We start from the raw sequence: 11921 nt of genomic DNA on the forward strand, positions 1-11921 counted from the left end.
TTTCCGTGTTCACTGAAATGCTCTGTAGTCTGTAAATAACTTTTAACCCTCACTTCTAAATAATAAAGAAATCGTTATTTTTACTCCGACCTTCGTATTCACGTTTAAAATACCACAGTATCTACACTCGTAAACAAAAATCAACCCTGTTTTATAAGCAGTGGTTTAGTCCAAACTGGCGCGAAAGGGAATGATAGCCCCGCCCATAACAACACCCCTCGCTGCGTCAAGTCAGTCGAATTGACGTAGAAAAGCGGCTGGAAAAAGGTACTTTTGCTTTCAAAATAAACACAATCACGACCTGTACAGCCAGCTTTACAGCGTAAACGGGCGGTACACAGTTTTATTTTGAAAGATATCAACCGGAGGTGCATTTCATTTTCATTTTCTATCCCTTTACTGTAAGTTAGTTCAGGACACGAGAAATTTTTTAGTTCAGTTGTAACTTCGAACCATATTAGCCACATCCTCTGCTTCGCTGTTGGTAACAATGAGCTGGTAAGTTAAATAATTTTGCTTCTAGTTTTCATTGAAATAGTACAACGTCGATTAGAATATGGTCATTGTAATATTGAGCAAAGCATGTGGGAAATAATGCAAAAGCATTCACTTGACGTTACTTAACGTTAGCTAGCCGTATGTGTTAAAGAATTGACTAGTATTGCCAAGGATATTCAAATTTTTCATGATTTACTCGCTCACTTAACTGTTCAAAATGTAATGCTCTAAAAATCTACCGCACTAAATTTCATACTAAAAACGGTGGAAAAAGTTAAATACTGCTCACCCTCTCCACAGAAAGTAAAAAGAAAAAGGCTGGTAGAGTATAATGTAGAAATATTTTGTGTTCATTAATTAACCACCATATATCATTTTTTCTTATTTCTGTCTTATATTGTTGGTTGTAGACGGTGTAGACCATGTTCGAGTGGAGTGCTTTGAAGTTTGAAACATGTGAATGAAGTGTGTCCTGCCTGCTGTAAAACCAGCCGGAAAATTTCCCCCTCTGGATTTCATTTGTGTTCTTCTTCACTGACAGCGTGAAGGAAGTAACTCGCAGTGCCTCCCCTCACTGCCCCAAACCAGATGAGTCTGAGGAGCCGCTGGGCACAACCATGGAGACTGGAGCTGCGGAGGGTCAGTAACACTCCAGCCCAACATATAACCTCCCAGACCCAGAGGAGTTTACTATGGGGTTATCTTGAGCTAATCCTGGTTTAATTGTCACTGTCATGTAATCTAAGGTTGGCATAATGAGGGACTGATGGCGCTTATCACAGGTTGTGCTTCCATGAATCTCCTCACCTACATTATTAACATGGAATCATATCATACTTACATTAAAGGACGGGTTCACAATTTTTCAAGTGTCTTAAAACAACAGTCAGGTGCCCATATGATCACTGAAAGAGGTTTTTCTTGCTGTAATCATTCCTCCTGTTCATGCTGGTTATTAAAAAAATCCTTCAAATGTGCTTTCAATATAAGTGATGGAGGCCAAAATCCACAGTGTGTCCACACAGTCATTTAAAAGTTGATGTGAAGCTCATATGAGGCTTCAGCAGTCTGAGTTAGTCATATCAAGTGGATATCTGACACTGATAATATAATAAGGTAATGTTGACTCCTTCAGCTTCAATATCAATGTTGTTTTTTTTTAAATTTGAAGATGCCGGTGTGAAATCTGAGAATATGACATCCGAAGTGGTTATCACCAAGGAAATGGAGGACGAAGAGAAGCAGCTGATGGAGGAAGGGGAGAAGAAAGAGAAGGAGATGATGGACAAGGTTTGTTGCTCAGTAATTCCTCTCCTCCCCTTTTCTTTCCTTTCTTTTTTTCTTCTATCATGTCTCGGGTTGAGTATTGAACGTCAAAGCTTTTTTGGTAGTGACTGAAATTCGTAGTCTCTGTCATTAATGTCTGATCATTTTGCAACACTCACCATAAGGCACGGGAATCCTGGCAGAGAGACTCTCATGACATGCGATTCAAGAGACTGCAGCATCTTCTTCAGAAGAGCAACATCTACTCCAAATTCCTGCTGACTAAAATGGAACAACAACAGAATGAGGTACTGTGTGTGTGTGTGTAAGTAACTACCTGTGCGGTTTGTGCATTTACTGGCTACAGGCTGAATCCATCCAACACCTCACATTCTGTTTTTCCATCAATGATTCCAGGAGAAACTCAAGAAGGAGAGAGTTGAAAAGAAGACAAAGAAAGTGAGTGAATGTTCACTGCCAAAACATTTTTGCTCAGCATTAAAATATTCTTGTAACCTTTTATTCATTGAACTATTTTTGCTTTTTTCATGCAGAACATAAACAGTGCAGAACCAGAAAAAGGTGAGTGAGGAGTTCTGATCTTATGATGTTCATATCAAGAAAATAAATGAATTAAAGTCACTACTTAAAGTACAAGTCTAAAGCCTGTTTTCAGTAAGCTTTTAAATCCAAATGAGAGAGTGTATCAAGTGTTGGCTGTTCTTTAACTAGATAAAAAGAAGAGGAGGAGGGATGACGACTACAAAATTGCAGATGTCATGTCAAAAGAAGTAAGGTCTCATTTAACTTGTTTGTTTTTTTTTTTTTTGTGAATTTGTCATTTTCTGATCTGCTTACACGGGTTTTGCCTGATTTCATCTTCCAGGAAATCATGTCGCAGGCAAAGAAAGCAAAGGTGGAGGACAAGGTAACGGTTCATTTTATGTTTACTTTTACCAAAGTTCTGGGTAGGATAACATTTGAATAATCCATAAGGGGGAAATTTGAGGTGTGGGACTGTATAATAAGGATAAGGCAAATAAGAAAACAGCCACCAATATATGTCAAATATTTTGATATTAGGATGTGGCACCCGCCCAGAAGAAACTGCAAGCTGAGGATATCGAGAAGATGAGCGATTCCAACCAGGACATCAAGAATCGTCTGTCGGAGGCGGTGCGAGACAACGCCAAGCATCTCCTGCACCCTGACAGGAAGGTGAACGGCCAGCCGGTCCCCGCCCAGCAGCCACACTTCTTCACCGGAGGAGTCATGAGGTGGTACCAGATTGAGGGCATCGAGTGGCTGAGGGTGAGAACAGCCTGACCAAGACACAGAAACAGATTTATTCATTCAGTAGATAATACTTCCATTCCCCCATGAGCAAGCAAGGCAAGGAAAAACTCCCTTTAATGAGAAGAAACCTCAAACCTCCTCGATTAAAGGCTGCTCCAGTAATTATTTTGCACTTAAATAAAGTTAGAATTGCAAGAGATGGCGAGTTTTCCTTCAGATGGTTGGAAACTACACACTGCACCACATCACATGATCAGCGTAGCTTGTAGCACATCAAACAGACCCCGTCAGTCTCTTCACAGTAGAAGTCAGTGAGTGACGGTGTTCCTGTTGAGTGTAAGCCAGCAGCCTGTTCTCTCTCTGTGCTTGTCAGATGTTGTGGGAGAATGGCATCAATGGGATCCTGGCTGATGAGATGGGACTAGGAAAGACCATTCAGTGCATAGCACACATCGCCATGATGATAGAAAAGAAAGTGATGGGCCCCTTCCTGGTGGTGGCCCCTCTGTCCACTCTGCCCAACTGGATCAGTGAATTCAAGCGCTTCACACCAGAGGTAAGAGGGACGTGTTGTTGAGATGTAATCTGATGTTACTGTCACACTGGCTTAGACAATAAAAAGATCATTTGTGCTTCTATTCATTATATTCAAGGTTAGTCAACATCTTTTTAGAAAGGAAAGATTTCTCTGATCAAACATTTTGGTTTGAAAAATAAAAGCATATGGACTAGCTGTGGTGGCATTTGCTGACCAGTAACGCAGAGCAATCTGAACATGTCACATGTTTGTCCTAGGTGTCTGTGCTGCTTTACCACGGGCCCCAGGCAGAGAGGGCCAAGCTGCAGAAGCAGATCCGCAGGCCTCAGGGGCCCCTCAACATGTGTCCTGTGGTCGTCACCTCCTTTGAGATCGCCATGATCGACAGAAAATTCCTGCAGGTAGGATCACTGCTCGTTCTTCAGTAAAGTAAACACTTATTATACAAACATTATAAAGGGCCAGTCCATCCAAAAAAGTATCATGAGATTACACCTGAGCTACAAATCCTGACATGTTTCCCATCAGTTCACATAAAATACCATAATACATACATAGTCATCTTGTCATGTGCAAATTAATGAATGAGACAACAACAGAAGTTGAACCAGGAAGCATGTGTGTAAATTGAATGTACAGCTTAAGCTATAAGCAATGCTTCACCATAAATGACAGGAATCTGCCTTTTGAGGTTTTGCACTATAAAAACTTGACCTGACAAGATCATCTAGAGGACGTCAGAGCTGCAGCCACATGTGAATCAACAGGTCACAATCTGACTGTGGTTGTAAGTATTGTATAAGAAGCCAGGCCATGTCTGTTTTTCTTTTCCAGCGCTTCCAGTGGAAGTACCTGATAGTGGACGAAGGCCACAGGATCAAAAACCTCAACTGCCGGCTGGTGCGGGAGCTGAAGATGCTGCCCACCGACAACAAGCTGCTGCTGACAGGAACACCGCTGCAGAACAACCTGGCTGAGCTCTGGTCCCTCCTCAACTTCCTCCTGCCAGAGGTCTTTGATGACCTCAAGAGGTATGTTTGATCACCGGATGCTGATCAGTTTAAAGATGTACTGCCTTGTTGTGGCCTCTCATAACACTCCTCCACCACTTGCTTTTTGCTTTTTATTCAGAGGATTAAATGATGCAGCAAAACTAGAAAATCAGATTGATGTTAAATGGAAAAATTGGTAATGAAACAGTAGAGGCTTCGCTTTTTGTCCAAGTGTAGTTAAATGTGGTGAGTTTTGTTGTTGTGTTAGTCTTCTGGTGAATACTGTGACTGAACTGCTGCCACGGGAAATCTTTCACCGAGACAGCTAGTCAGCACTGCAACCGGCAAATTAAACTTTCCCTCACAATTTACACACTTACTCGTTCCCTTCCCCTCATGTTCACAATCTCTCACTGTTGTCTCAGTGCTCACACATGTATACAATGTTCAAGCAGAGAAGTTAAACAAGCGTTCCTACAATCTACAACAGAAACTGCAGTAGTGATCCAGTCTGAGCGTACTAACAGCTGTATAGTGATGGAAAGTCTGCGTAAACACTTTGAGAATTTGAGAGGTGTGTTTACCCTCCACTACAGTCCTGGGCCTGCTCCAGAAAACGCGTGAGTTTGTCAACCCTGAGATGAGGGAAACTCTGGCTTTTCAGTTCCAGAAAGTAAGCTAACTTAAACTCAGGGTCAGTTACCATGGTAACTAAACTGTTACCGTGATAAACATTTAAAATCTACTGTATTTTTAACCTCAACACCAACACATCATTACTGGATGATACTGTGAGCTTACAGTCATGTCTCTGTGTCTTTGATCTATACATTTTAATAAATCTGTAACTGTATTTTTCATCTTCAGTTGCTGCCGTCTGTGTTTTGTCAGATTAAAGCTGAACAACCACATATTTAAAATGTGACGTAGCTGCAGCCTGGTACAGTCAGATTCCACTTTATCATCATTAAGGAAATGTAAGTCTGCTAAATGATGAATTAACGGACAACACTGAACGAAACTTTGTGTTCACTTATTGACACTTTTCCCGCTTTGACTCAGGCTCTACGTCAACTAGATTAAAACGGAGGCTTTATCTTTTATTTACCTGTCGTCATGGTAGATTGTAGTATTGGAGCTCCACTCTACTCTGAGTTTCACATCTCAGTGTTACTCAACTCAGAATTCAGGGTTAGGCTCAGAGTTTTGTTTAACTTGCTTTCTGAAACAGGCTTCTGATCATAGCGCTTTGTTTTACCAGGCGTTTAGCTGTCTGATGATCACTGGTATCACACACACACATTCAGAGCTTCACACATGACTCTCTTCAAAGTCCTTTAGTTAGGTTTATTTCCCCTTAACTTTAGTTTCATGTCTGAATAATTCTCAGTAGTACAGACCTGTCTGCCTTCATATGCTGTTAGATCAGACATCTGTTTCTCAGCTTTCCACTGAGTGAAATGATGATTGGCTGCAGCAGGGTATAGATATCTGCTAACCAATGATGAGGAAAATGTCCCCGTGTGAACAGAAAGTATCTAGTTGGTTTAATCTCTCGTTGACATGTTTGCTGTGCAGCTTTGAGTCGTGGTTTGACATCGACACCCTCGGTGAGGCAGAGAACGTGGTGGCTGCTGAGCGTGAGCAGAACATCCTGAGCATGTTGCACCAGGTCAGTCCAAACATCACTACAGAGTGTGATCACTCGTATACTTACAGTACGTGTTATTATGTGTTTATGATGTGTGTTTTAATATGACGGCTGTGTGATTGGCTGCAGTTATTTGCAATATGCTGTTAAGCCACACTTTTTTTTCTCATTATATTACAATAGACTGAAGATACTGATTTTTCCCCTTCAGATTCTGACTCCGTTCCTGCTGAGGAGGCTGAAGTCAGACGTGACACTGGAGGTTCCTCCTAAGAAGGAGATCATTGTTTACGCTCCTCTGACTGCCAAACAGGAAGCCTTCTACACTGCTGTGGTCAACAAAACCATCAGCAAGATGCTGGGCCAGGAAAAGGTAACAGCACAGAGCTTTCACTAGTATTGATGTCAGGTTGTCTCTGTTGGTTCATTATCCATCCATCACACAGCTGCAATGACTAAAGAAGCTGTTCCTACGGAGTGTAGCTCTGTTGATAAATATCAGATATAAAACATGTCACTGAACATCAGTGTTTCCCCTGTAACAGTACAGGCCCGGTGGGCGATGATGATGATGATGATGAATCAGCCAGGTCGTCACACTGACTGCTGTTAGCTTACTGCAGATATATCTGAGGATGTGCAATATCAATGTATAATGTACTAAACTGTACAATGTCTGGTAACTTATTATATCCTAGACCACAAGGTGATGTCATTAAATGGTTTTGTTTTGTTTTGTCTTTCCAACAGTCCAAAACTCTAAACATTTTCTGCTTTTTCTGGTCTTAAATATATTACATTGAATATTTCCATATGTGAGGAGCGCGAGTAATCAAATCATCATAATATTTGCTTGACAAAATACCTAATTGACAAAATACAATCAAAACAGTCGCAGATTTCCTTTCAATCGATTAATCAACTTATCATTGCAGCTCTAATAAAACTTACTATGAGTAATTAGAGTTTGTTGTCTTTAGACGGAGGCTCCTGTGGCTTTGACATCGAGCGGCAGGCCAAAGCGCCGCAGTCGAAAGGTGGTGGACTACAGCGAAGCAGATGGAGACACTCCGTACGACCTGGAGAAATATCTGGACAGAGTCCGAAAGGAGCAAGAGCATAGGTCAGCACTGAGCACTGCCCGCTCACATCGTAGTTTCACACTTAACATCATTTCATGAAGTTGTGATGCCTGTCTGCAGAGGCCATCACTGATCTTATTTCTTCACTTTGTTTCATCTTAGTTGTAAGTAAAATATCACGTTATTATTTACATTCATGAACCTCAGTTGTTTGCTTGTTCTGTTAATACATGATGTGCTGGTTTCCATGTCTCCACGCTCTTCTATCCTGCTGCTATAGAAATGATGTCCTGTAGCTGTGCACCAGTCTGACTGTAATGTGTTCACACTTCTTCTCAGCTCCCCTCCCGTGCTGGATGTCCAGAGCCCACTTGACACTCAGATCAACCTGAAGCTGCAGAACATTCTCATGCTGCTGAAGAGATGTTGTAACCACCCGTACCTGGTTGAGTACCCGCTGGACCCCGCCACACAGGAGTTCAAGGTAACATTCACTCACATGTACTTGTTTGCTACAGTAAAGTTGGAGCGTGCCAGCACCTACAGGTGTATTCTCTTGTGTCTGCCACTCTGAAGCACAAATGGTACAATATGTGTATCTGTCTGTTGATTTTATAATGAAACGAAGTGAAACTCATGATGAAGCAGTTTCTATGACTGTCATTTTAATGTTGTTTGCGATTTTTGATGATGCAGATTGATGAGCAGCTAGTGCAAAGCTCCGGGAAGTTTCTCATACTGGACAGACTGCTGCCTGCACTGAAGAAGAGGGGGCACAAGGTATAACACAGCACCAGTGGCTAAATATGTAACCACATAAAGGTGGTGTTTATCAAGATTTCTGGCTGACGTGGTGCTGCTGTGTCAACAGTCTTGTTCCCACGTTGCTGTTGCCTTTTGTTTATTCAGTGCCTTGGTATTCACAAGTCACACATGTGACTGTTTGCTTGTCGTGGTCCAGGTCCTGATCTTCAGCCAGATGACGTCCATCTTGGATATCTTGATGGATTACTGCTATCTGCGGGGCTTCCAGTACAGCAGACTGGATGGCAGCATGTCCTATGCCGACAGGGATGAAAATGTGAGTTTAAAACAGCAAGATGATAGAGGTTACCTAGATGGCTGCCCTAAACGCACTACAGAGGGTTTCTGTAATTTCCTCATTTGTTAAAACCATGACGCAAAACAAAACACTGATATGAACACGTCAGCTGTCTGTACTGCTGCATCATCGGGTTCTTCTTTTTCTCCTCCAGATGACCAAGTTTTCCAAAGATCCAGATGTTTTCTTGTTCCTGCTGAGCACCAGAGCTGGAGGACTTGGGATCAACTTGACAGCTGCTGACACTGTCATCATCTTCGACAGTGACTGGGTGGGTTCAGACGAACGAGACCAAGAGTCTACAGTCATGCTAGCAGCTCTCTGAGACTGTATTCATTCTAAACTTGGCGTGTTAGCTTGCTAACATTTGCTAAACATTAAGTACAGCTGAGTCTGAGTTTTGCAGGTATTTGGTGACAAACCAAAGTATTGAACAAATGGAAATAGTGACCTATGATGGTCCTAGATGAAAAATTGAGAGCGTAAAGTGATCAAAATTCATCCTCTGGTTACCATGAAGGTCTGCACAAAATTTCACAGCAGTTCATACAATAGTTGAGATTTTTCAATAAACTAAAATGTCATCTTCATGATGCTGCTAGAGCAAAGTGAGGGCATCACCAGTAGAGTCAGTTGAATTCATCCTCTGGGAACTATGAATGTCTGTACTAAATGTCATGGGATGTAGCTAATAGTAGTTGAGACATTTGAGTCTGGACTAAAGTGATGGACTGACGGACCAACACTGCCATCCATAGAGTTGCAGCAGGTTGATGATATTCGGCCATGCTGCTAGCTGAAACATTACCATTACAAGTGTACATTTATAGTTTTAGTCAGCGTGTAGTGATACCTGCTTCCCCTCTCAGAACCCCCAGGCAGACCTGCAGGCTCAGGACCGCTGTCACCGCATCGGACAAACCAAACCAGTGGTGGTGTACCGCCTGGTCACAGCCAACACCATCGACCAGAAGATCCTTGAGAGAGCCTCGGCCAAGAGGAAGCTGGAGCAGATGGTCATCCACAAGAGTGAGTGTCACTTCAATGGGCTACCAGGAGCTTTTATTGTCTCAAGCTTGTCCTTCATACACTGTAGCAGCAGAATATTTTCTTAAACCCAGATCAGTTCGATCTGATGTTGTGTCTCATTTTAGATTGCAAGCATTGGTTTGGTCATCTGAAATACTCCCCAAATGTAGACTGTTAATCTTTTTTCTTTTGTTGCTTTCCTCCACAGATAAGTTCAAAGGTCAGAGGGCAGAGCTGAACCAAGGTAAAAGCTGCATTGATCTTGATGAGCTGATGGATCTGCTCAAGGCCAGAGGCACTGAGAAGTATGTATGAGAATCCTGCTCCATTACTACAAATGTAAATGTTTTGAGAATTTAAATAACTATAAATGAGCTGATATTTATTTGGCTGTAACTTTTGTCCCTCTCAGGGAGGTGAAAGCATCGAGAGGGAAGGTGATCAGTGACAAGGACCTGGAGATTCTGCTGGATCGCAGTGACTTGCTTGGTGAGCAGACAGAACACTGCACAATCTAAATAATAAATTGAAAATTATAAATTTATTGTGGGGCAACACAGACCCTACTATTGTCTTTGAGATATTTAGGCTCTCTTATATCAAGGTAGGATGAATCAAAGCATCATCCTTTTACCGTGTTAGCACAGAAAATCTCATCGCTATAACTTGTCGAGGTGCTCCTCAAGTTTACAGAATCCAGATTTGCAGCCCTGGAATAGAATGTCTCACAGTTTGCAAGACACATTTTAGTCTGGATGGAGGAACAAGACAGAGAAGAAGATGCATTTATTAATTTTAGCCAGCTTAGTGTGGACATGGTCATAATTTAGACCTTAGTGTCTATGGTTGAAATTCAAATAAGGTTGTGGAGTTACAGTCTGTTTCCAGGAATCTTTTTCATAAGATTTCTGCTGCTACCTCGATGCAAAAATTGGAGGTTAATGCGGTTTTTTTTGTTGTTGTTGTGCTATTAAAGTTTGAAAAGATGATTTATTTACTTATCTTTCATCATTAGGGTCAACTGATGACTTAACCATTTACTTTCATGTATACTTTCCATTTACCATGATACCTATCTGCTGATATAAATGGTTTCTGTTAGCCATGGTTTTAGCTGTAGTCTTTTTTTTGTACTTTCAGACAAAGAAAAGGGCAGCCTGAAGAAAGAGAAGGTGGGAGTCTTCAGAGTGATCGACGCCAAAGAGTCATCAGAGATCATGTTGACCTGAGAAGACTTGAAATATTCACATGTGAACCTCTGACATTCCAAAAAGTTTACAAAAGCACGCACATCCAAGCGATAAATACAAGGTGCTGGACAGAAGAACATGTGGAAAAACAGAAAAATAGTGCGCACACCAAATAATGCTCCCATGAACATTTATTGGTATGCAACCAAGTGACTCATCTTCAAGAAGAGCTGGTGGTTTACCAATAAATGTTCATGGGAGCATTATCTAGTGTGCAGACTATTTGTTCATTCAACCTCTGACATTCCTTCAGAAAAAAAATGCTAAAGCTGTATCCAGATGGCTTGCAATTGCTGCCGCTTGTAGACGGACTGAAACTTTGAGCTGTAAAATATCCTGAAACTGCTGTTTGTAGACTGAAAATACTGTATTTTGTCTTTTACTTTCTTAACTGCCTTAATAGTGCTCTTTGTTCTTGAGCTTTTTGTGTTGAACGTGATCTGTGGTGTATGGTATGCTGTACCCTTTTAGGATTTGACTGACAATGGGGTTTTGAAGGCTGAAACTGAGATTTTATGTTCATCTCATGTATTCCCTGGCAGGTAGGAAGACTGCAATGGCATTAAGACTATCATAGGACACTAGAACCTGTCAGTGAAATCCACAACACATGTTGAATACATTCATGAACACACATGGAACACAATCAAAATTTTATATTAGGAAGTGTTCACAGTCTTCCCAGTTCTATATATATCTATATATATCCTGTATGTCCTTTCAACTCTGTGGATGATTTCTTCACTTTGAGGTTGGTGTTCACATAGATTATTTTTTCCTCACGGACACTGCCCCCTGACTGACAAAACCAAGCTGTAGTGAATTTGGCCATTTAAAACCAACTATCTTCATTTAAACAATGTAAGCAACGCACTTTCATGCAGGTAAAGCATACATGTTCTCTGTCATGTGTTTTTATATAAATAAACTATCATTTGAAAACTTTCTGTTTTGTCTTTTTGACATCATCCTGTCAGGTTCTGTACTGAGCAGAAATGCTTTCTATTTTTTTTTATAAAACCAAGTTCTAAAAAGTGAGAAGTCACTTTTAGGCCTTTTGCCAGTGCACTCTGAATGCCTATTTGAAAATAGTTTTCTATTTTTATTTCAGTATCCACGCCAAGCCTGCATCTCAACCACTAGAAATGGCTTTTCCAAAATGCTCTCCAGAGTGGGGGCTGTTTGATAATGCCAGTGTGGAGATAGGAGCGTGTGTG

At 41.3% G+C, this 11921-nt stretch overlaps 1 protein-coding gene across 1 annotated transcript; it reads left to right on the forward strand.

Moving 5' to 3' along the window:
• The first annotated feature begins 292 nt into the window (after window positions 1-292).
• hells (helicase, lymphoid specific) lies at window positions 293-11649 on the forward strand. The gene is made up of 23 exons (XM_042434134.1): window positions 293-498; window positions 1040-1137; window positions 1670-1788; window positions 1950-2072; window positions 2182-2223; window positions 2319-2346; window positions 2497-2555; window positions 2651-2692; window positions 2848-3075; window positions 3434-3616; window positions 3856-3999; window positions 4433-4629; window positions 6169-6262; window positions 6453-6614; window positions 7222-7364; window positions 7663-7807; window positions 8020-8103; window positions 8285-8404; window positions 8580-8696; window positions 9295-9454; window positions 9663-9759; window positions 9867-9943; window positions 10595-11649. The coding sequence occupies exons 1-23, from the start codon at window positions 491-493 to the stop codon at window positions 10681-10683; spliced, it is 2559 nt and encodes an 852-aa protein (XP_042290068.1). The 5' UTR covers window positions 293-490; the 3' UTR covers window positions 10684-11649.
• Window positions 11650-11921: the final 272 nt, after the last annotated feature.

Source organism: Thunnus maccoyii, chromosome 14, assembly GCF_910596095.1.
Source record: "Thunnus maccoyii chromosome 14, fThuMac1.1, whole genome shotgun sequence".
In the NCBI taxonomy this organism is placed as follows: Eukaryota; Metazoa; Chordata; class Actinopteri; order Scombriformes; family Scombridae; genus Thunnus; species Thunnus maccoyii.

What these genes read in the sequence shown, in the direction of transcription:
- hells (XM_042434134.1), top strand. An exon ending in AAGCAAAGGTGGAGGACAAG is followed by an intron (nt 2,693 to 2,847) that starts GTAACGGTTCAT and finishes TTTTGATATTAG; the next exon opens with GATGTGGCACCCGCCCAGAA. An exon ending in TCGACAGAAAATTCCTGCAG is followed by an intron (nt 4,000 to 4,432) that starts GTAGGATCACTG and finishes TTTCTTTTCCAG; the next exon opens with CGCTTCCAGTGGAAGTACCT.